The 23,064-nt window shown below is 39.6% G+C and overlaps 1 protein-coding gene across 5 annotated transcripts in view; it reads left to right on the top strand.

Moving 5' to 3' along the window:
• ANKRD50 (ankyrin repeat domain 50) overlaps positions 1–23,064 on the top strand; it is a 68,990-nt gene that overhangs the window by 41,490 nt on the left and 4,436 nt on the right. For all 5 annotated transcript variants that reach the window (XM_090036608.1, XM_090036606.1, XM_090036607.1 and 2 more), the window contains one exon: positions 16,628–20,178. In XM_090036608.1, the coding sequence (XP_089892734.1) occupies positions 16,628–20,175 (3,548 nt within the window). In that variant the 3' untranslated portion in view covers positions 20,176–20,178. The remainder of the gene's footprint in view (positions 1–16,627; positions 20,179–23,064) is intronic.

The following is a 23,064-nucleotide window of genomic DNA, read 5'->3' as shown; positions in this document are numbered from 1 at the left end:
GGCAACCAACACGGGTTCATCAGTGGCAGGTCCTGTCAGACCAACCTGGTGGCCTTTTACGATCAGATCACCAGATCATTAGATGCAGGAGTAGCAGTGGATATAGTCTTCCTGGACTTCCGGAAGGCTTTTGACACTGTCTCTTACCCCGTTCTCATTGAGAAACTGGGGGGCTGTGGTGTAGACACCAACACAGTCAAATGGGTTGCCAACTGGCTGGAGGGCCACACCCAGAGGGTGGTAGTGGACGGGTCCTTCTCAACCTGGAAGGACGTGGGCAGTGGGGTTCCTCGGGCCCACACTGTTCATCATCTTCATCAGTGATTTGGATGAGGGGGTAATTCAAATTTACTGATGACACTAAGATGTGGGGGGATGTGGGCACACTGGAAGGATGCAACAGGCTACAATCAGACCTAGACAGGTTACAAGGGTGGGCAGACGAGAATAGGATGGGTTTCAACACAGACAAGTGCAAGGTGACGCACCTGGGGAGGTACAATCAGCACCATACCTACAGGTTAGGGAACTCCCCTCTTGTCAGCACAGAGGCGGAAAAGGATCTGGGGGTCATTATTGACTCCAAGATGAACATGGGCCAGCAGTGTGGAGAGGCAGTTAGGAAGGCCAACCGCACCTTGGCATGCATCCACAGATGCATCTCGAGCAGGTCCAGAGAGGTGATTCTCCCCCTCTATGCGGCACTGATCAGGCCGCAGCTGGAGTACTGCATCCAGTTCTGGGCGCCACACTTCAAGAGGGATGTCGACAGCATGGAGAGGGTCCAGAGGAGGGCCACTCGTATGATATGGGGACAGCAGGGCAGGCCCTATGAGGAGAGGCTACAGGACCTGAACCTGTTCAGCCTCCAAAAGAGAAAGCTGAGGGGGGATCTTGTGGCCTGTTATAAACTAGTCAGGGGGGATCAGCAGGCATTGGGGGAGTCACTGTTCCCCCGAGCACTGCCAGGAGTGACCAGGAATAACAGTCACAAGCTGGCAGAGGGTAGGTTTAGGTTGGATATCAGGAGGCGCTACTTCACGGTCAGGGCGGCTAGGGTCTGGAACCGGCTTCCAAGAGAAGTGGTGCAGGCTCCTACCCTGGGGGTGTTTAAGAGGAGGTTAGATGAACATCTTGCTGGGGTCGTTTGACCCCAGTACTCTTTCCTTCCATGGCAGGGGGTTGGACTAAATGATCTGCTCAGGTCCCTTCCGACCCTAGAAACTATGAAACAGTATGTCGGCTTAGCAGGGAAAGGATAAGCAAGAGTCAAATTCAAGGGATGCTTGGAGCCATGTTTTTGGGTTCCTGTGGGTTTGGGGAATATAAGGGGGCTACAATCAAGTAGGGAGTGAGGGCACAGCTTGTTGTTCGAAAGGTAGCTTTTACTGAGTAAAAGCTTTTACTAAAATTGGTAAAAGGGGGCACATTGACTTAAAAGTGCCAAACAGAGACAAAAGGGGGGGGGCAGTAGAGTTCTAGCTGTGTACTCAAGCAACCAGTTATAGCAGTGGAGTGGGTGAAGAGTGACACTTCATGGGATGCTTGGTGAACCAAACAGACTCATGTCATGGAATGCTTAGTGTCCACATATAACACCGAGTGAGTGCACTGTGAGCCATTTAAAAAAAACAAACAAAAAAGGAAGTACTCGATTTTCCAGGTCTGTTTTTGAACCATTCCAGGGAGCTTTAAATTGGTTTAACAGGCAGGTTTAAAACACATTTAAACCAAGCTAAGTGTTATATGTGTCCATATCCTATTCTCTGCAGGCCTGCAGAGGCAGATTTAAGACAATGATGTGCTTCCATAGTAATCCAAAACTAATCTGTTGAGTAGAAAAGATGGAAAAAATGCTTGCCTGCTGCTGCCTTCTTTGTCTATATTGGGGTCGGGCAATTATTTTGGCTGGAGGGCCAGTTAGGGAGGTTTGGTGAGCTATTGAGGGCCAGGTCAGATCTGGCCCTCAGGCCATGTTTCAGCCACCCCTGGTCTATATACACCCCCACATCACTGTTTCCTCTACATGGCTGCTTCCCCTTCTCATGCCCTTTAACACCACTTTTTTTTCTCTTGCTCCATTTGTTTTCCCTCTTCCCATAATCTTCCTTCTCACCACCCACATCCTCCAGCTACATAATTTTAGTTATGAATGTTCAACAACTGGACAACTGAATGATAGTATAAATGCATACAGGCTTTCCCCTACAACTATAATATGTTACAGAACCTATAAATATTTCTAATACACACTGTGCTGAAATTTGCTCTCAGCATATAAGGCTAAAACAGTTTTGTATTTACTTATTAAAGCACAAAACAAACAGGCAAACAACCCCCAACACTTAAGCTGATTAAGTGCTAGAAGTATTTTCCCTTTAAAATTTAAGTTAATTGCTAAAATTGTGGTGCTTGCTTTTGCGAAAATATATCCCTTTATTAAACAACCATCATTAGGCTTTCAAACTTTAGAAGTTTTCAAATGTGTCACTTTTTAGGTACGTTGTACTAAGAAGCAAATATGCATTCATATTGGATAATTATTTTTCATTTTTCCTGTACCATATAAATATTTAATATATTTGTGTACAAATGGAATACTATTTGTTGGTTTAAAGATCTAGTTCTAATCTTTCTCTTTTTTAGATACAGGTAGAAAAATACATATTTTTTAAATAACTTTATGGTTGTGATTATGAAAAATGTCAAAGCAAGAAAATTATAGTCTACACATTCAGGAAGTTTTGCTAAATGAAATATTTTAATGGTATTGAGGGCAAGAGTTGTCAAAAGCAGTTTGTCTTGTTAAACACCATCATAAGAAGCACGCATGTTTTTCAGAAGAAATTGCCAAGAACATGCTTTTGACACACCTTTGTATGCAAAGTTAAATATGCAATAAATTGTTATGGCTGAATAAGTTTCAATTTAAAGATGTTTTACCATTTCATCAAATAATAACATTTTTAGATACAAGTGTATTAAGTTAAAAGAATCATTTCTGTGTTCTAATATCTGATCTAAAGATTCCTAGGAGCTGCTGTGTTAAGATGCTTAAAAACCAAATGCATAAACTCATTGAGAAGTCTAAAGTATGTTGCGAAACATCTTAATTTTTAAAAAATGTAAAACTTATTCCTTATCCCTATTGGCTTGATGTTTACTTACCTGTTTCCTGACTGAATTAACCGTATCTTTACTGGTGCTCCTGCTATTTTGCATCTCTGTCCATTCCTGTTTCTGTTCTTCTCCAATTTTCCCCACAGGAATCCCCATTCTCTTCCTGCCAAACTTATGTCTGTTCCCTAGTTGACACTGTCTAATGTATGTTCCTTCTGGAACATTTAAACAAACTAATAGGATGTGGAGAACAAAGCCCAAGTATCTTCAATAATTATCAAATATGGCAAGTACAGTTTGAGCCAGGGTAAAAGTTTTAATGGTTTGCACATTGAGGCTAATGTGAAGATTTTCCATCAAGGTCCGACCAGTGATATTTGTTTAGGTAAAATTCCTAATTGTTTCAAAGCAAGTTTTGCCTAAAAACCATTTTAAGAATTGACAGTTTAAGAAGGAAGTAGTTAATTTCTTCTAGGAGGTTGTGAATTATGTTGGTGCCATATGCTCTGCCACATCTGTGTTGCTCTATATAGGAATGAGAGTAAGACCCCCATTACACCTTGCATAATAACAGCGCCCCTGAAATAGAAGATCCGTATTTAGTGATGTAAATTTGATTCCCAGAATAAATGAGGGAAGTAGCAAGCTATCCCTTATTATGTTCTCTGATGAACATAAATTTGTTTCTCTTCTAGTAACTACCATTTTTTACTTTTGTGTGATTATCTCTACAGCCTTATCTTAATGCATATTGGTATGAACTTTCCTATATTTAAAATACTCCCAAACTTTCCATAGTGCATTATATATTGCCACTCACCTGGCTTATCAACACGGTGGTAACTTTCAGATTTCTGCCACTTGAGCTAATGGAGTGGTGCTCAACCTTTTTCCTGGTGAGCCAGATCAGCTGTGTCTGTCCAGTCTATTCACAGGCCAGGTCCACCTGGTGATCCCAGTCCAGGGCCGGGGATGGGCACTAGCTGGCTTCTTGGATGGGGGCAGGGGGCATACTGGCTGCAGTGCAGTTCTGCAGAGGAAAGTATCTTGAATTGGCCCCAGTAGGTGGTGGTGGGGGAAGGTGAAGTAACTTGATTAGCCCCGAGGGGGAGGTGGGGGATGAAGAGGATATGGCCCATCCCGGTCTAAGAGTGGGGGGGAGGGGCATGGCCTGGGAGCGTAGCTTGGCTCTGACTGGGCACACAGGGATTGGAGATTGACAGGGGGAGGGTGGCCATATTACTGGCCACTGCTCCCTCACTGCGAAATTTCTGGACCCATGGAGGTCCCATGGGGGTTGGCTCCCTGGCCTCATTTGGCTTTTGGGCTAGAGGTTGAGCATGCGTGGAGTAACTGATAGCAATAACAGCTGGTTACAGTTTGTCAGCTGGAACTAGTGCAGGATGAAAGATGTACTTTCAGTGGGTTTTATACATATTTCATCACAGCGAAGGAATGATGAAATTCCTTTCCATTCCAGGCTAGGGAAGGTGATGTGCTGCTGTGGGTACAGATTCTTCTATTTTTTCCCCTTCAAGCTTGGCCCCATCCCTGCTATTCTGCCAGTACCTTAGTTCTGCCTGCATGTCATTGTAGAGTAGTCACTAGCAGGAGTCAGATCAAAATTTCCTTGTCTGGCTAGTCACTGATCCTAAGGATGGAAGCCATACTGATCTCAGATCTAACAAGACATAATTTACAAAAAAGAGAAATTCCAGATCATACTGTATCATGTTACAGGCAGTCCTCGACTTACAACATTTATAATTTTACACCGTTTCAACTTTACAATGCCAGTTTTGACTTACAACGCTTGATCCGATGCAATGCCGTGCCAGCGAGCAAGTTCTCTGCGTCACTCATCTCCCTGGAGAACATCTATCCAAACTTCCTTGGACACTTTCTTTAAGAAAGCAGACAAGACTCCAGAAAAACCTACAGCCAAGACTCCTAACAAGACTCCAGCCAAGAACCCTTCAAAAAGCCCAACCAAGTGCCCTTCAAAAAGTCCAACAAAGTCACCTCAAAGAAGACCTTCCAAATCAATATGATTGCTATTTACAATATAAATATATTAATGTAGCTATATTAGTCATCTGTAATTGATTGAGTACAAAACTCTGGGGTATTTTTGGTGAAAATAGGGTATCAGGCCTTAGTTCAGGAACCAATCCCCCATTTATAACATTGTTTCTTATGAGAAAATTGGTTCCAAGTTACAATGTTTCGACTTAAGACGTGGTTTTCAGGAACCAATTGTGTCGTAAGTCTGAGAACTGCCTGTATTTACAGGTTTACCAAGTGGTATCCCTAACAGCATGCTTCAGGCTTAGGTATGTGGCCTTTTGTATTTTGAGTTCTAGATGTGGCAGTAAGCTTTGTATCATTTCTGTTCTTGCTGTGGGAATCTGCAGCCCAAATGATGGAAGAAGCAATAAGATATTATGTTAACAAGGAGCAAAATTATTTATTTTTTTCTGGGACTGAGGCATTTATTATTAAATTAAGTAATGTCTCTATATAGTCCAAGTTTGCAAAATGTCTTAGTGGATCAGTTTAGCAGACAAATAGACTATCAAACATTTGATTCTGTAGAATGTCTTTCATGAGTTTGAGGCTACTTGAAAATAATTATATTGACTGAAGAGCAGAACACAGTGCCAGCTTCTTGCATCTTGTGAACTTTAGAATTCATATATGCCTACCTGACCAGCCCAGAGGAAACTCCAGACAAGATTTAGCCTCAGTGTGTGAGATGCCCACAGTCCGCATTGTTGTGTTACTCATGTCTGATGAACTTATCAGTTCAGCCTCCTATGACATCTATGTGTTCTGTCTGGAATTTTGCAAAACTAAAATCCAGTCTGGCTGCCTGGAGTCTAGCAGGCTAATAGCTACCAAAAAAGCTGTTCTGCCAAAAGCTGGAAAACCTTGGTTTTATAACAGAAAACTTTCACTTTACTTAGAAAACAATTTGGAAAAGGTTTTCTACTTGAGCATTTCAGTGCAGTGTCTAAGTCAGAGACACCTATTTTATTATCTTAGACTACCTACTTTCCTTAAATCCATTAGGATTATGCATCGGCTTCACAAAGGTGAATTAGCAGCAATATCTCCATGTTTTCTTATTCAGACTCACAACATTCCCTTCCCCACCCCACCATTTTCAGTGGCTAGATTTCACAAAGGCCTTGTTTATCTGTTTTCCCAGATTAAAAATTTCCTCCTGTGATCTCAATTTAGTATTAATTGATTTGACAGGACTTCTTTTTGCTCCTCCCAACCTATTCTTTATACCACCAAAAAAGTGAAGACCCACATATTAAGGGTGCATACAATTAACTACAATTTGGGGAATTTCAAACTATTTGGTCATATGTAATAAAAAACACAACCATTCAACTACTGCTAATTGTCGGTTTGAGAAATGAGATTTTCCCCCCTTTCAGTTTTCTACTTCACAGCATAAAGTAGCTTGAGAGTAGGTTTTAAGAGAGGTTCTTTCATGAAAAGACAACCAAAGATGCCCTACAGTTTCTATCAAAGACTAAAAAAAATACTTTAAAGTAGTTTCATGTTGTTGGAAGAGCTTTCAGAGGTGGGATGCTTAACTATGAACTGTACAATGTAATTATAAGATAACATTTTTCTCAAATATCTTTATATTTGTAAAGTATATCTACTGTTATGCTAAAGTTTAAAAACATTCACACACATTCATAGAGGTTAAAACACAGCAAAATGTTCCTAGTTGGTGCACGGGTGTAACTTTTAATTAGCTTTTTGATTTTTTGCTTCCCTCTCTGCTCTGATTAACATGGCAAATATTTACTTAAATGAGGTTCTGTTTTCTTTTAAAAGAAAAGAAACTTACACTTCTTAACTGTAAACAATTGGTAGGTAGTTAATAGATTTGTGTAGAATATGATTACAGTGTAGAAGGTACATTATGCTGTAAATTTCCAGATACAAAAATTAATGCAGCATTTCATTTTTCAGGTGGACATTATTCAGTTTCGTACATATTTCCTTATGAGACTGTGTTTGTATAAATACCTAATTGAGATCTTGCTTATATCAGCCACTTAAATTATTCATATCTAAAATATGGCTGCATTTGTTTATCATGTAGATTAAATATTTAAGATCTATTGAGTGAAGTGAAAAAAACATATTAAAAATTAGTTTAAATGTCTATGTGGAACTAAAATAAAAATATCCATGCTAGGAAAAGTTAAGTATTTTATGTAGTCTATATAAATAGCATATATTTGTTGTATAAGGGTCTGAAAGGGGTGGTTTATTCTTAAAATATGTATATAGCTGGAAAAAAAAATTCAAAGACCCAAGAACTCAGTAGGATGCCAGAAAAACTATATTTAGAATGGATTTACAGAGCTAGCAAGGAATTTAATAAATTGGGGAAATGTATGTTGGAGTTCCCATTGGGTAGAAAATGATGTGTGTTAAGAAAAATTTGAACAATGTGAAAGCAGGGTCGTGGGACTGTAAGTTGTCTGCTACTTTCCTGTTTTTGCTGAGCTTAAGATATTCGTGGGAATGTATCTGAAACAAAATGAGCTTTCTCATAATGTTTTGATGCTTTTCATCCATGAAATCCTAATAATGAAATGACTTATTGTGTCTAATGCTGTTGGAAAACAAGTTTGTAGAATTTTTGTTTAGACAAGCAAAATATCTTTTTTGTAGATAAATGTTTAGGAAAAAATGTTTTATTTTACTTGGGTCTTAGGTAGTGACAGATATTTTAGAATCTAATTTTATTCTTCTACTTTTGGCTGTCCCTCTATAAAGCTTTTTTAAATCGTTTTAGTGTGAATGAGATTTATTTTTGCAAAGTACTTGTTTTGAGGTTTGCTTATTCTGCACAATTCAATTAACTTGCTTGCTCGGACTACCTTGAAATATGGTGTACTTTAAGTGGGATATAGGATAAATTTAGCATTAGAAATTTAGGCTAACGAACAAGAGATTTCTAAAATACCTCCCAGAAAAACAGAACCAAAATTAGCTCTTTTTTAATGTTGGCAGATTCTTGCATTTTTTTTCTAACTGAAATGCTTGTTCTGCTTGTGCCCAACATGGTTTCAGTCACTCAGATTTCTTCCCCCACAACCCTAACCCCCCACCCCCCGCCCGCAATCACATGATCTCCAATATCTTTTTGACAACACAACATTGAATTCAGTATTCAAAAGACAGCTTGAGAACAGGTAAATCAAGCCAGGTAGATTATATTGCTATATCTGTTGACTTGGATAGCTTATATAGCATATGCCTGGATTTGTGTAGAATATGATTACAGTGTAGAAGGTAATAAATGAACCCCAGAGGGTTCCTAGTCTAAAAGTTTTTGTGTGAGCTAAGTGGCTCAAGGAACTATGAAATAGCCGTTGAACTTGATCTATAGCCAACCAGTGTCAGGGCAAAGTGGACTCTTGAAAAAAATCAGAAGGTGAGGACTGGGGGGAGGATACTGATTTGTGTTCTTTTGTTTCCTTTGTCAAAGAGAAGTGTTTTAAATTTTAGTGGTGCCCAAACTTTTCACCTGGTGGGCCAGTTGAGCAGTGTCTGGTCCATTTACAGGTTGGTTTGTGATCCCAGTCAGGCACCCAGGGCAGGCACATGGGCCCATCTGGCTGCACAGGGGGAAGGCAGGGGACAACCCAGCCCCATCTGACCATGCAGGAAAAGGGGGCTTAGCCTGGCCCTGGCCTGGCTCTGTGGGAGGCAGGAGGAAGGGGCATGGCTTGGCCCAACCTGGCTGTGCAGAGAGGAGGGGGTATGTCCTTGCTTCAATCTCCCACCGGGAGCTTGAAAATTTGGAAGTGGAGGAGGGAGGCACTTGCCACTGCTCCCCTCTTTCTCCCCTCCTCCTCCCACCCCCGGCCAAATTGCCTACCTGTAGGAAGCTCTGCTGGCCAGAGTTGGAGTGCTCCTGTTTTATTTTAATGAAATACAATCCAAGTACTACAGAAAATTCAGAAAGTGTTACAAGTATTTTAAAAAACTTAAATTACTTGGCCATACATGGTGGGAGAGGAAGGAAATTAGCAGATGTAGTAATGAAGGAAGAATGAGGGAGAGTTTGGGGCTATGACTAGGAAACAGAATTATGGAGAGGAGAGAAGAAGAATGTGAATGGTAGGGGAAGAGAGGAATCTTGGGGATCAAGGGAAGGTGTGAAGATTAGGGGATTAGGTAGGTGGCATCGTGAGTAGAGGAGAATGGGGATAGGGGTCTAAGTCCCTATTCTGTCCTTACACAATTTACTGGCACTGGTGGTCACTGCCTTTCCAAATGGTATGATCCTCTCTAACTTCTCCCCTAAGTGAACTCAGATCTGCTGAAGAGAGAGATCATTTGAGACGGAATCTGGACCCTTCTCCCCACTTCCATGTGGGAACCAATTTTAATGGGGTGGGAGAGGTTTCCATTCTGTGTAGGTGTCTGAGTCCCTCTGCCTCCTGTGCAGGTGCTGGGATTTGGGGAGGCATTTCTCCCCTGCTGTGGTCTGAGTCCTCTGCATCCTCTGAGTCCCTTTGGACAAGAGGGATGGAAGAGGAAGAAGGGTGGAGGTGGGGGGGAAGAGAGAGAGACAAGTCTTTCATAGGCTTAAATCTGTCAAGATTTTGGGACAGAGATCATGTCTGATATCTCTCATCAACCCTGTTACTAGTTGTGCACTGAATTTTTTGGAGCATACAGCTGTAGTCCCCATTCTGCTGTAATGAAGTATGCACAAAACAGGGCTAGATACTGAGGAATCGTATCATCCCTTACCTTTACCAAACTACAGTAGAATCTCAGCTGCAAAGTAAGATGATAAACCTATGTAAATGAGCACTAATTCCTATAAAACATTTTTTTTACTTAAAAAATGAAGAGTTTAAATAGAAAAAAAAATGTTAGTCCAGAGTTAAGATTGCATGGCAGTACTTTGTGCCCTTCCTGAACTTCTCAGGTACCTAAATCTCTTCGGGCTTAAATACCCGACAGGGTCAATCCTACTTATTATTCTACCCATTATATCCAGGGCACTTTAAGCATTCTGCAGTCTATTTTTATATGATATTTAAGAATGGTGATAAAAGCAGGGTGGAAACTTATTTTTCTCAGTTTGTATGGATAGGAAGGATATTAGGGCCTCTATTGTGTCACACATTCAGTTAAAACTGGAGCAGATGCACGTTCAAGCAATTTCGCTCATGTTAAGTTCCCAAATCTGAATTTATTAAAACATGAAAACCTTCTTTAATTTACTTCCTTTTTTCCTTTTTAAATTCTTTTTTTTTTTTTTACTTCTTTTTATTTTATCCTTCAGTGGCTGATTTCCTTCATTTCACCACCCTTCCACCACCCCCATTTCCTTTCTATCTCTCATTTAATTTTCATTCCCCCATCCCATTAACTCTCCACCTCCCAGCTTCATGCTGCCACCTCCTTCAGCCCATCTCTCACCTCCATCTAGAGCAGGGACAGAAGCATGTCTTGGCTCACTCACCCGCCCTATTCTGGCAACTCACAGCTGTAGCTCCCAGTCAGGCTTCTGCTCTCCAGCCCTCTAATAGCAAGTCACAGCTGTGCAGGTCAGGGACTGTCAGAGAACGGTTTTAGCCGTAAGATGCGACTACTCCAAACTCAATGTAGAATTAGCACTGATGAACATTTAAGCAGCTCAAAATGCAATGTGTAACAAAGCCCTTATCTCCTAAATGCATGCTAACTTTAATAGGTTACTATACTTCAGTAATTTGTACCTGTCAAGTGAATATCTGACACCACTCTAAGAGTAATGGCGTTACTCCATTTTTAGCTGGAACATCTGTCCCACTCTAGCACCACACTGCTTGTTGAAAGCAATCTTCTGCTGCATCTAACAGTGACTTTAGGGTCAGTCCTAAACTCATTTCCTGCCAAAAGCAGGGAAACTGCATCCTTTCCATCAGATAACCAAATACGTGGTGACTATATTGGCACAGAGACTCTTTATTGCCACTACTCAACATAGATGAGAACTTGATTTTAGGTCTCTTTGAAGAATAAAGGTGGGGAGGAAAAATGGGCTTGTCAGGGCTGTTCATCTTTCTAATACATGAGGGTGAAAAGAGATTATATATATATATATATATATACATATATATATATACACACATTCAGTCATTTACTGAATGGGAGGGTAGTTCTTTCCACTTCTAGCAATTTAATCAGTTCTGTTCCACTTCCCTCAACTAATTCTTTTCTCACTTTTCTTCCAATCCCCAAATTATCAGTCATCTTTCCCATTGTAGGTGTTATCTTTCAGCAGCATCGTTTCAGAACTTCAGTGTCTGCCTCAGCTCTTCTCTCCCAAGTGGATTTGGAGCACTTCCCATATAAGACCTTCTTCTCTTCTGTTTCTAGCTGTTCGACTTGCAGTGTGACTTTCTAGTCCATGGGGAGGGCCTCCATACTGCCTCCAATTTCCTTTCCTTAGAATCACTGAAGTTGTTGGAATCCTTATTTCCTTTGATGGTGGGGACTAAGAAGATAGTGTACATCTTCTTTCCTAGCTTGCAGGAGGGAACTGCTTCAGATGGTCAGGAGGTGTCAGTCAGCCTCTGGTCAAGAGGAGCAGAAGGTTACCTTAGAAAACCAGATAATAAAGAACTAAAGAGAAGTGACTGCCAGATTTATCTGCCCCTGCATTCACTCATCTTCTCAGCTGAGTGGAATAGCACTTCCCTGTACAGACCTGGCAGTGTGACAGACATGACTATACTCATTGTGTGATTTAAGCAATATTTAAGTTTTCCTAGTGTCTGGCAGAAACTTCCTTTTCTTTTAAAATGAAAGGCTAGAGTCTGCAGAAACTAATTACATTGGTTGTACTCAGTCAAGGAAATTTCTTGCTTGACATGGGCAAATGAGGTTTTGCAACACTGGATACAGAATATTTTAATATGTAGTATATAATCTAGCTCCAATATTGTAGATCAGTAATGAATCACCCCATTCAGCAGATCATTTTAAGACATTATTTAAAGCAGACTTTTGATGGACTATGGTGTATATAGATAGTGTTTACAGTCTTCGAAGGTTTCAGAAAATTTGCCTTCCATTTAGGAAAAGATCCTGAAACTGCAATTATGTTTTGTTTCGTTATTTTTCTCCTGTACTCTTCATGTTTTTTCAGTCTGCAAGGTAAAGCACTATTATCTGTGTAGTCTGGGTATGAAAAGTGGCTATATAAAATTAGAACTTCATCACTCAACAGATTTGTGTCAACAGACGTACTGTTTAAAAAAGTTTACTGTTTCATTGACGTTACTGCTGTTAGTCTTACGGAGTTAGCATAGTTAATGGAGAGAAGTGAACCATGTTCTTTCTTGACCAGTGCTGACAAAATTGTGCACAAAATTCTTGTCAATAATATTTGTTCAAATAAAAGCAAAAGGGCTTAGCAGAAAACAAAGGGGCTAGTTTAACATGCAGAACCTTTAGTAAAGATGCTCAAGAAGGAAAGAGGACAGCTGCATTCTTAGCTCCTCAGCAGAATTTGCAGTTAGAACCATGATCTGAGCAGATTATTCTGAAACATATTTTTAACATAATAAACATAGGTCTAAACAAGGCCACTTTTGAAAGTAGCATTTTAAACTCTTAGCTTCTTGAGATATGGCCAAAGTTGGACTGAATTGGATGCCACATGATTGCTTTTACCCCAGATAATTTGGGTTTTAACAACTGTTTTTGCTTTGAAAAGGGAAAGATTTGGGGGCAAATTAGCTGACTAAGGAAATATGTGCAAGTTGCTACACTGGAGGGATTAGGTTATTATCTGTTCCGGGAGTGGCAAAGTACAGTTCTGGCCTAAAATATATCTTTTAACTAAGCAATGTAAATTACTGTTTTTCTGACTTTTGTAGTTTCTCAGATTTCTGTAGTTTCCAGAAAAGTGTCTCACAAACAATGAAATATTTTATTTTTTAAAAAATGGTGCATGTATAACAAATGTAAAACTTGGCACTGTTGAAACCATGTTTTCAATAAGAGACCTTGGTAATGCATGTAATTATAAATCACATGTCTCCATTCTACCTGCCTGTTACCCTCTTGGGAGCATGGAGGCTACTGGAATTTGCGAGGATGTTTTTCATTTGTTTTTAAGAATAGCAGTTTTTAAGAATAATTTCCATACTTCCTTTCATGAATAAACAGGAAGATAACTGAGAGAAAACTTAGTTCCATTATAATGGGTCACATATCTAAGAACGGGCAGGGGGGATATTTTTTTCTTTTTATATTCATCTCTCATGTTCATTTGCAGAAGCATATTCTGTGCAATTTCCAATGTTTCTTTTCAATATTTTCAATATGTTAGGGAAAATAAGATGATCATCCTATCATCTATAGATTGTATTTGTATTTACTTTTAAAATTGTCCATATTATTATGCCTTCATTAAACATCATTTCTTCTAATATGAACAGTCTTTTCTAATACCAGAGTTGTCTGAATTGTTTTCAAGAAGATAATTTCATTAATATTAAAACTATATTCTTTCTGAAATGTGCAGTGTATATGGTTCTGAGCATTAATGTATACTAAAATTTTATTTTTCAGAAGGCAGCACTGCTAATTGTAGTTGTCCTTATTCCATTCATCAATTTAAACATTCAGATTTGTCTAAACAGATTTCTTTAAATTTGTATAGAAGCTATACATTTGCTAAAAGCAGCTATCAGCCAGCAGATCAAAGTTTCTAGGTATTCTTGTGGGGAAGGCTTGAAATACTTATATAAGTCTTTATTAAAAGTCTGCATAAGAGCAAACAGCATACAAAGTAGATACCAGTATAACATATAAATAAGGGGAAAAAAACTTTTTATTCTATTGGGTACTATTTAGATCCTTTATTTTTTTTTTTTTACAGTTTTAAACTGGATTTTGTTAGACAGCCCTGGGCTTGCTAAGACTTGAGCACAAAAGTTGTTACAGATTCAAAAAGCTTAAGGCCAGAAGGGACCATTAGATCATCTTGTCTGACCTTATGTATATTAAAGGCTGCTAAATTTCACTCAGCAACCATTGCATGAAACCTAATAACTTGTTTGACTAGTGTCTCCTAGAGGCATACCTAATCTTGATTGAAAGTATCGATAGGGTAATCACAAATTTCCTTAATAGTTTCTTTTATTATTTAATCACCCTTGTTAAGAAAAATACCTTGCTTCACCTTCTAGCCATTGGTTCTTATTATCTCTTTGTCTAGTGTATTAAAAATATCTTGCACCTGCTACTTCTCCCCATAAAGTGATTTGTGTAGCTATCAAGTCACCTGTCAATTTTTTTTGATACACGAAGCAAATTAAGCTCTTCAGGAGTCATGCTGTAATGCATTTTCTCTAGCCTTGAAATTATTTCAGTGGTTGTTTTAGTTTTTTCCTCTAATTTTTCATCATCCTTTTTAACCTGTGTACACTAAGGCTGCTTGCAGACTTAAAAAAAATCAAACAAAAAAAGGGCTTTACCAGAAGCAACAGCACATTATTTCAGCCTGGCTCTGCAGCATCTGTATAGATTGGGTACTTCAGCAGGGCTTTTGGGGCTTTTAGCTAAAAGCTGATTCAGTCAGTTATTAGATAAAAGCACCAAAAAATGCCCCACTAAAGCACTGGATCTATACAGATGTCAGGCAAGCTGGGTCCAACAAAGGTGCTGCCTCTTCTGGGCATGCGTGGGTTTAAAATAAAGCGCCAGTTTTTTTAAAAAAAATATCTGAATGCAGCCTTTAATTCTAGAGTATTATCAGTATGGGTCTGAACAATATCATAAGAAACCACATCCCTGTACTTACTCATTGTTTTCCTGTTTATACATCAGAGTATCACATTTTTGCCACATAATTGCACTGGGAGTCCATGATTAGGAATCTACCTAAATTGTGGTTTTGTGGATTTTGTGGAAACTGCATAAAACAGTGTTGTTCACAGTTGCTGGGAAATCCAGCACTGGCTGCAATTTCCCACAAAATTGACCCCCAGAAAAGCGGTAGTGATGCAGACTGAGTGAAAGCACCCTCTGCCAATCAGCAGTGAGGGGCAGGGCCACCATAAAATGCTCATGAAGTGGGCCATGAAAAGCCTTTTATCTTGCTGCGACTTAGGTAGATCCCTATTAATGAGGAATTGAATTGCTTTTCCTTTTTTGAGTCACTGCTTTCTCGGATATGAATCTCCGTTTTACAGACATGGCCTGTATTTCTTATTCCTACTTGCTTAACTTATATTTGTGTTAATGCACATTTCAATGGACTCAAGTTACCAAGAGATCTAGACTTCTTTGTATGACTGCCTTATCCATGCTATACTTACCACTCCATCAGTCTTTGAGTCCTCTGCAAATTTGGTCAGTGATTTAATATTTATCAGGAAAATGCTAAATAGAGTGAAACCTAATTCCTGTCCTTGTGGAACCCAACTGGAATCATTACCATTTGATGACAATGTCACACTGACTACTATTTTTTGAGATCTGTCAGCCAGTTCTGAATCCATGTGTTTTATTGATGTTGCATAGTGCTTATTTTTAATTGGGTGGTATATAGTACAAAAAGAAATGCTTTTCAGAAACCTGAGCACACTGTGTCTCTGCAGTTACTTTCATCAACCATACCTGTAATTTCATCAAACAGTTAAATCAGGTTTATTTCATGAGGCTTATTTTGCATAAAGTCATATTAATCAGCATTATTATATTGCTAGCCTTATTATTTTATCAGTTGTATCCCATATCAGCACTTGTCTAATTTGGCATGGAATTGATAAAACTAAACTGTAGTTACCTCATCCTATTTGCCCTTCTTTGAATATTGGCACAGTAATAGCACTCTTCTAGTCTTTCAGAATTTCCATCAAGTTTTAAACTTCATTAAAATTAATATCGCTGTACCAGATGTCATCTCAGTCAACTCTTCTAGGACTCTTCAGTGTAAATTTTACAGGCCTGGTGATTTAAAAAATATTTCTTCCTAGTGGGTGTTGCCTGTCATCTTATTCAATATTAGCCTTGGTGCTCTTTCATTTTCTTTTTTCTAAATTTTTCAAACTTCAGAATTAGAAAGTGTTGTAGTTCTTAAAGGATGCATGTCATTATTTCATATTTGTGATAATGTATTCATGTGCTTTTAAGGTACCTGACATTTTCTTAAAGAGATAAAACACCTGACTTCAGTATCCTATTTAAGAATGTTTCTTTATGTATACTTTTTGTGTTCATAGAGTATGATGCAGTATATATTAGAGGTACAGTATCATAGCAGAATTCTCAGCCTCTTTAGATTTAGTATCCATGCTACAATAAATGCATTGTTGTTGTTCGTATTCCCCAGTCTTCCTATCCAAAAGTCTTCCTTTTTGAGAGTCTCAAATGATCAAAACCATTCTGAAACTAAACCTGAAACAATATTCATTGAACTTTATCCCTTTTTTTGTCTTTTAAATAGGTTTTCGAAAAATAAGTCTGGATGATCTCCGAAAGGCATATATTGTGAAAGATGTGCAACAATATATTCTCCATCGTCTAGATCAAGAAGAAGCACTGAGACAGCATCTTACTAAAGAAACTGCAGAAATGTTGAACCAGCTTCACATCAAAAGTAGCGGTTGTTTTTTGTATCTAGAACGTGTTCTAGATGGAGTCGTAGAAAATTTTATTATGCTAAGAGAGATCCGTGACATTCCTGGAACATTAAATGGCCTATATCTCTGGCTCTGTCAAAGACTTTTTGTGAGAAAACAATTTGCAAAGGTCCAGCCCATTCTGAACGTGATTCTTGCAGCTTGTAGGCCACTGACCACAACAGAATTGTATCATGCAGTGTGGACCAAAAACATGACATTGACTATGGAAGACTTTCAACGCAAATTAGATGTTCTATCAAAAGTTCTTGTTGATGGGCTAGGAAATACAAAAATTTTGTTTCACTACAGTTTTGCAGAATGGCTGTTGGATGTAAAGCACTGTACGCAGAAATACTTATGTAATGCCGCAGAAGGACATAGAATGCTAGCAATGAGTTATACTTGTCGAGCCAAGGATTTGACACCATTAGAAGCTCAAGAATTTGCATTGCATCTAATTAACTCAAATTTGCAGTTAGAGACTTCTGAGTTGGCTTTGTGGATGATATGGAATGGCACACCTGTCAAAGACTCTTTATCCACTTTAATCCCTAAGGAACAGGAAGTACTGCAGCTACTAGTAAAAGCTGGTGCTCATGTCAACAGTGAAGATGACCGAACATCTTGCATTGTACGGCAGGCTCTGGAAAGAGAAGATTCCATTAGGACTCTGTTAGATAATGGAGCATCAGTTAACCAGTGTGATTCAAATGGGAGAACACTCTTAGCAAATGCTGCGTATAGTGGCAATCTTGATGTAGTTAATTTACTTGTTTCTAGGGGAGCAGATTTAGAGATAGAAGATACTCATGGGCAAACAGCACTTACTTTAGCTGCTCGACAAGGACATACCAAGGTTGTTAATTGTTTGATTGGATGTGGGGCTAATGTGAATCACACTGATCATGATGGTTGGACAGCATTACGGTCTGCAGCTTGGGGGGGTCACACTGAAGTGGTTTCTGCACTTCTTTATGCTGGAGTAAAAGTGGACTGTGCAGATGCTGACAGTCGAACAGCCTTAAGAGCAGCAGCCTGGGGAGGACACGAAGATATAGTTCTGAATTTGCTACAGCATGGTGCTGAAGTCAACAAAGCTGATAATGAAGGTCGAACAGCTTTGATTGCAGCAGCATATATGGGCCACAAAGAGATTGTGGAGCACCTGCTGGACCATGGTGCAGAAGTAAATCATGAGGACGTGGATGGAAGGACTGCTCTGTCTGTCGCTGCACTTTGTGTACCTGCTAGTAAGGGACATGCTTCAGTAGTTAGCCTTTTAATTGACCGTGGTGCTGAAGTTGATCATTGTGACAAAGATGGTATGACTCCATTGCTGGTAGCTGCGTATGAAGGACATGTAGATGTTGTTGACTTACTTTTAGAAGGAGGAGCTGATGTAGATCATACTGACAACAATGGTCGTACACCCCTTCTTGCAGCTGCCTCCATGGGCCATGCTTCAGTTGTAAATACTCTTTTATTTTGGGGTGCAGCTGTAGATAGCATTGATAGTGAAGGGCGAACAGTCCTTAGTATAGCCTCTGCACAAGGTAATGTTGAAGTAGTGCGTACTCTGCTGGACAGAGGGCTAGATGAAAATCATAGAGATGATGCTGGATGGACACCTTTGCACATGGCAGCTTTTGAAGGCCACAGGCTGATATGTGAAGCACTTATAGAACAAGGTGCTAGAACAAATGAAATTGATAATGATGGGCGTATACCTTTCATACTGGCTGCACAAGAAGGTCACTATGATTGTGTACAGATATTACTGGAAAATAAATCTAACCTTGATCAGAGAGGCTATGATGGGAGAAATGCTCTCCGTGTTGCTGCCCTAGAAGGTCACAGAGATATAGTTGAACTGCTTCTTAGCCATGGAGCAGATGTGAACTACAAAGATGCTGATGGTCGGCCAACGCTCTATATCTTGGCTTTAGAAAATCAGCTTACCATGGCTGAGTATTTTTTAGAAAATGGTGCGAATGTAGAAGCAAGTGATGCTGAGGGAAGGACCGCACTTCATGTTTCCTGCTGGCAGGGCCATTTGGAGATGGTGCAGTTACTGATAACATACCATGCAGATGTAAATGCTGCAGATAATGAGAAGAGGTCTGCTTTGCAGTCTGCTGCATGGCAAGGTCATGTGAAGGTAGTTCAGCTTTTGATTGAGCATGGAGCCTTAGTTGACCATACATGTAATCAAGGTGCTACTGCACTCTGCATTGCAGCCCAAGAAGGACACATTGATGTTGTGCAAATTTTACTGGAACATGGTGCTGATCCAAATCACGCAGACCAGTTTGGACGCACTGCTATGCGTGTTGCAGCCAAAAATGGACATTCTCAAATTATTAAATTACTGGAAAAATATGGTGCATCTAGTCTAAATGGCTGCACTCCATCTCCAGTCCACACAATGGAACAAAAGCCCTTGCAGGCAGTCTCATCAAAAATGCAGTCATTAACAATAAAATCAAATAGTTCAGGGAGCACTGGTGGAGGTGATATGCAGCCTACTATGCGTGGTTTGTCTAATGGGCCTGCTCATGCTTTCAGTTCTCCTTCAGAATCGCCAGATTCTACAGTTGACCGTCAGAAATCATCCTTATCAAATAATTCCCTGAAAAGTTCCAAAAACTCTTCTCTACGTACCACCTCATCTACAGCAACCGCACAAACAGTTCCCATTGATAGCTTCCATAGTATGTCATTTACGGAACAAATACAGCAACATTCACTACCACGTAGCAGAAGCAGGCAGTCAATTGTTTCTCCTTCGTCCACTACTCATTCATTAAGTCAGAACCATAATTCACCAAGTAGTGAATTTGAATGGAGCCAAGTAAAACCCAGTTTGAAATCAACTAAAGCAAACAAAGGAGGGAAGACAGAAAACTCCAGCAAATCTGGCTCTGCTGGGAAAAAGATTAAGCAGAGCAGCTCCTCTCAACCAAAAGTTTTAGAATATGAAATGACTCAGTTTGATAAACGAGGACCTATTGCCAAATCTGGGACCAGTGTACCACTTAAAGCAATGCCAGCAGAGCCTCAGTGCAAAATTTTAGTCCCTCCAGCTCAGCAGGAAGTTGGTCGATCTCAGCAACAATTCTTAATTCACCAACAGAGTGGGGAACAGAAGAAGAGAAATGGAATAATGACAAACCCAAATTATCATCTTCAGAGCAATCAGGTTTTTCTTGGGAGAGTTTCTGTCCCACGAACAGTACAGGACAGAGGACATCAGGAAGTTCTGGAAGGCTATCCTCCTGCAGAGACAGAATTAAGCCTTAAGCAAGCCTTAAAACTTCAGATTGAGAGCAATGACCCAAGCTTCAATTACAAAAAGGAAACACCATTGTAAAAGGTAAAACAATTGGAGGGAAGCATAGCATGTGCATTTTAAATACCTTTTAATAAATCAGCCATGTTTTGAATGAAAATTGTAAACTGAAAGTCCTTTTTTCATGTGTTGACTTTTTTTTTTAATAAAATAGTAGGATGGTCACTATTTCTTTCTTTTGAATTGTTACAAGGTCAGATGTCACCTTACTGCTTTTGACAAGTGACTATAAGAAGTACGTGTTAGTCTGGGGGTTTCTTTTCTTCTGAAAAGAAGAACCCATATTAAAATGCCTAGCTATATTTTCAAAGTTAACATTTTATAAAATCTGAATGCCCATCTAGATTGAAATGTATTCATTGTTACATAAAGAATTTCAAGATACTATTGAAGCATCTTACACATTTATAGTTAAGCATGCTATATTTGTGAACTAACAAATCTTAGAATATGTTTTTCTTACAAGTTGAAAATTAAATATGATTGCGTGGTCTTACAGTTGCAAAAAGTACAACATAAGTTCCTTGTTTTAAAGTACCTGGTATTCCACACGTGCATAGGAATTGCCTGCTTGGAGCTCATTGGACAATGAACTTCAGTGTTATGGGATCAGTATTTTTGTGTATGGGACATCTTTTTGCTTTCGTTACATTCGTTACTGAGTATAATTTAAAAATCAAAACTAAATTAAGTTTTTCACTTTCTACATAATACATCAATATAAAATTTAGTGGGTTTGAATACCCTTTTTGGACAAACAGAGTCAGTAAAGAGTTAATGTTCTTTTCTCCATCTCTGTTATTCCCCAAATCCTAATAAGGTTTGAGTTTATTTCTTGTTTAAGGTTCCAGGACTGTATTAATAACAACATTTGAACTCCAACATCTTTCTGAAATGCAAAAGCTACTCTATGTGCATTGCCTTTTTTTCCTCATAATATTTCTTTTCACTGTTTACATGAATATTACCATTCTGACAGGCCAGATTACTCCTTCTTAGAACAGAAGTGTTCTTGTTAGTTGGCTCAGTCTTGCAGCAAGTCAACAAAGAATTTTTGTGGACAGTTGAAGATTGAGCTTTGTTTCAAAGTCACCTGATGAGTTAGACATTCCTAAATCTTGCTTTGAGCTAGCAAAACTCAAGCATGTTTGTCCCAAGCTGTCCTGGATAATAGAAGTCATTTTTACTAAGGTATAAGTCTTAGGTTATTTCATCATTGCAAATTTATTTTTTAAGGTATATTATAAAGAAGAGAGACCCCCAGAACATTAGCTGTTTCCCTAAAGTCTGTGATAGAGTGGATGGTTAAGAAAAGGGACATTTTCAATATAGATTTTCTAAACTGTCTACTATTATACAGCAAATATAGCTATATTTTATTTCCAGTTGGTTCGTTTGGTAAAATTTTCAAAGGGACATTCCTGATCTTATTAAACGTTGATAGGACTTAGACTCTTATGGCCCAAATGTAACTTAAGTTTTAAGCATGTAAGTGGCATTTAGAACTACTTATGTGGATTTCAAGCCACATAACCAGTTAATCACATCTTATAGTGTAAACCAGCCAAATGTTCAGGGGATTAATGGTGCAGTAAAACTGGAAACCAGCCACAGAGTTACTACACAAAATATGTGGACTAACTTTGTGGCTAGTTTCCATTGCACCTTGAAAGCCAGACACATGACAGTTAGTGGCCTGTCAGCTGGCTCCTGAAATGCATAGGGCTAGTTCAAGCAGCTATATGGTCTGCAGAACCAGCCAATGATCAAATCATTCTTGGCAAATTGGGACTGCTCTGGGCCTGTCCAATCAGCTGATTGTCAGCAGGATTGGGACCATCCCAAGGTTCCAGCCCCACAGTGTTCCAGATCTGTCATCAGCTGCCAGAGACCACACCAGGATTTGAGCCCTAGGATAGTCCCTCCTAGCTGCAGTCAGCTGATGAAATCAGCGGATTGATGAAAACAATAGCTAAATGAAATCAAATGCTTGAGCCCCAGAGCCGTCTCAGTCAGCTGATCCTGGGAAAGATTGGGGCTGCCCAGTGGTTTCAGTCCCAGGGTGACCCCTGCCAGCTGATGCTGAATCATGATCCCAGGCTCCTCTTGCAAGCAAGATGGTACAAATGATCCACAGCCCCAACAATTACACCTTTTGCCATGCTACACATGCATGGCAGGAGGCGTGATTGGGATGGGCATCAGATGCCTTTGTACCTTCAAATCAATGTCTCTTGGGGGTCTTGGAGTCTCTTCTCTCTGCACAGCTTATCATCTCCTTAGCATGTTCAAAAAGGATCTGTTCTGGCTTTTATACTCTACTGGATCTTATTCCACCCTGGAAGGTATGCAGCTTGTGTAAATCCCCAAAATGTTAGTCACAGAACTAAAACTAATGGTTGGATGCTGGTAGTGTAGAACAGCCAAAAGGAAAAATATTGAACCAGCAGGGAAACAGGTCGGGGCAACTTGATGTTTCTACATTTTGCATTTCATAGTCATTGGATAAAATGGATAGAGAGCAGCTGGCTTCCTGGACATCCAAGAGAGGGAGATATAAGGGGCTAGGAGAAGGACGAGGAAAAGCCAAAGCATCAGCGTTTCAGTGAAATGGCATCTGCTGTGAAAAGGTGGGGGTGGTTCCAAGTTTTAGCTTGGACCCTTGCTTCAGTGTGTGCTATCTATCCATTTTGGCCAATGAATATTAAATGCAAGGTGTAGTGGTTCAGCATCAAAAGGAGAGCTGGAAAGGACACTGAATAATGCCTGACCTGAGGGCTAGTGGTTAGAGCACTGTGCTGGGAAGTTAGAAAAATGTTGGTTCAAACCCTCTGAGTGGGGTTAGAAGCTGGTACTCTCAAATCCTAGGCAAGTGCCCTAATCACTGGGCTGTTGTGGTACCCCTCTCCA

Source organism: Crocodylus siamensis, chromosome 2 (genome assembly GCF_052110815.1).
Source record: "Crocodylus siamensis isolate JL-2025a chromosome 2, ASM5211081v1, whole genome shotgun sequence".
Taxonomy (NCBI): domain Eukaryota; kingdom Metazoa; phylum Chordata; order Crocodylia; family Crocodylidae; genus Crocodylus; species Crocodylus siamensis.
The sequence above is the reverse complement of the archived record's forward strand: the minus strand, read 5'-3'. Positions and strand labels throughout refer to the sequence as shown.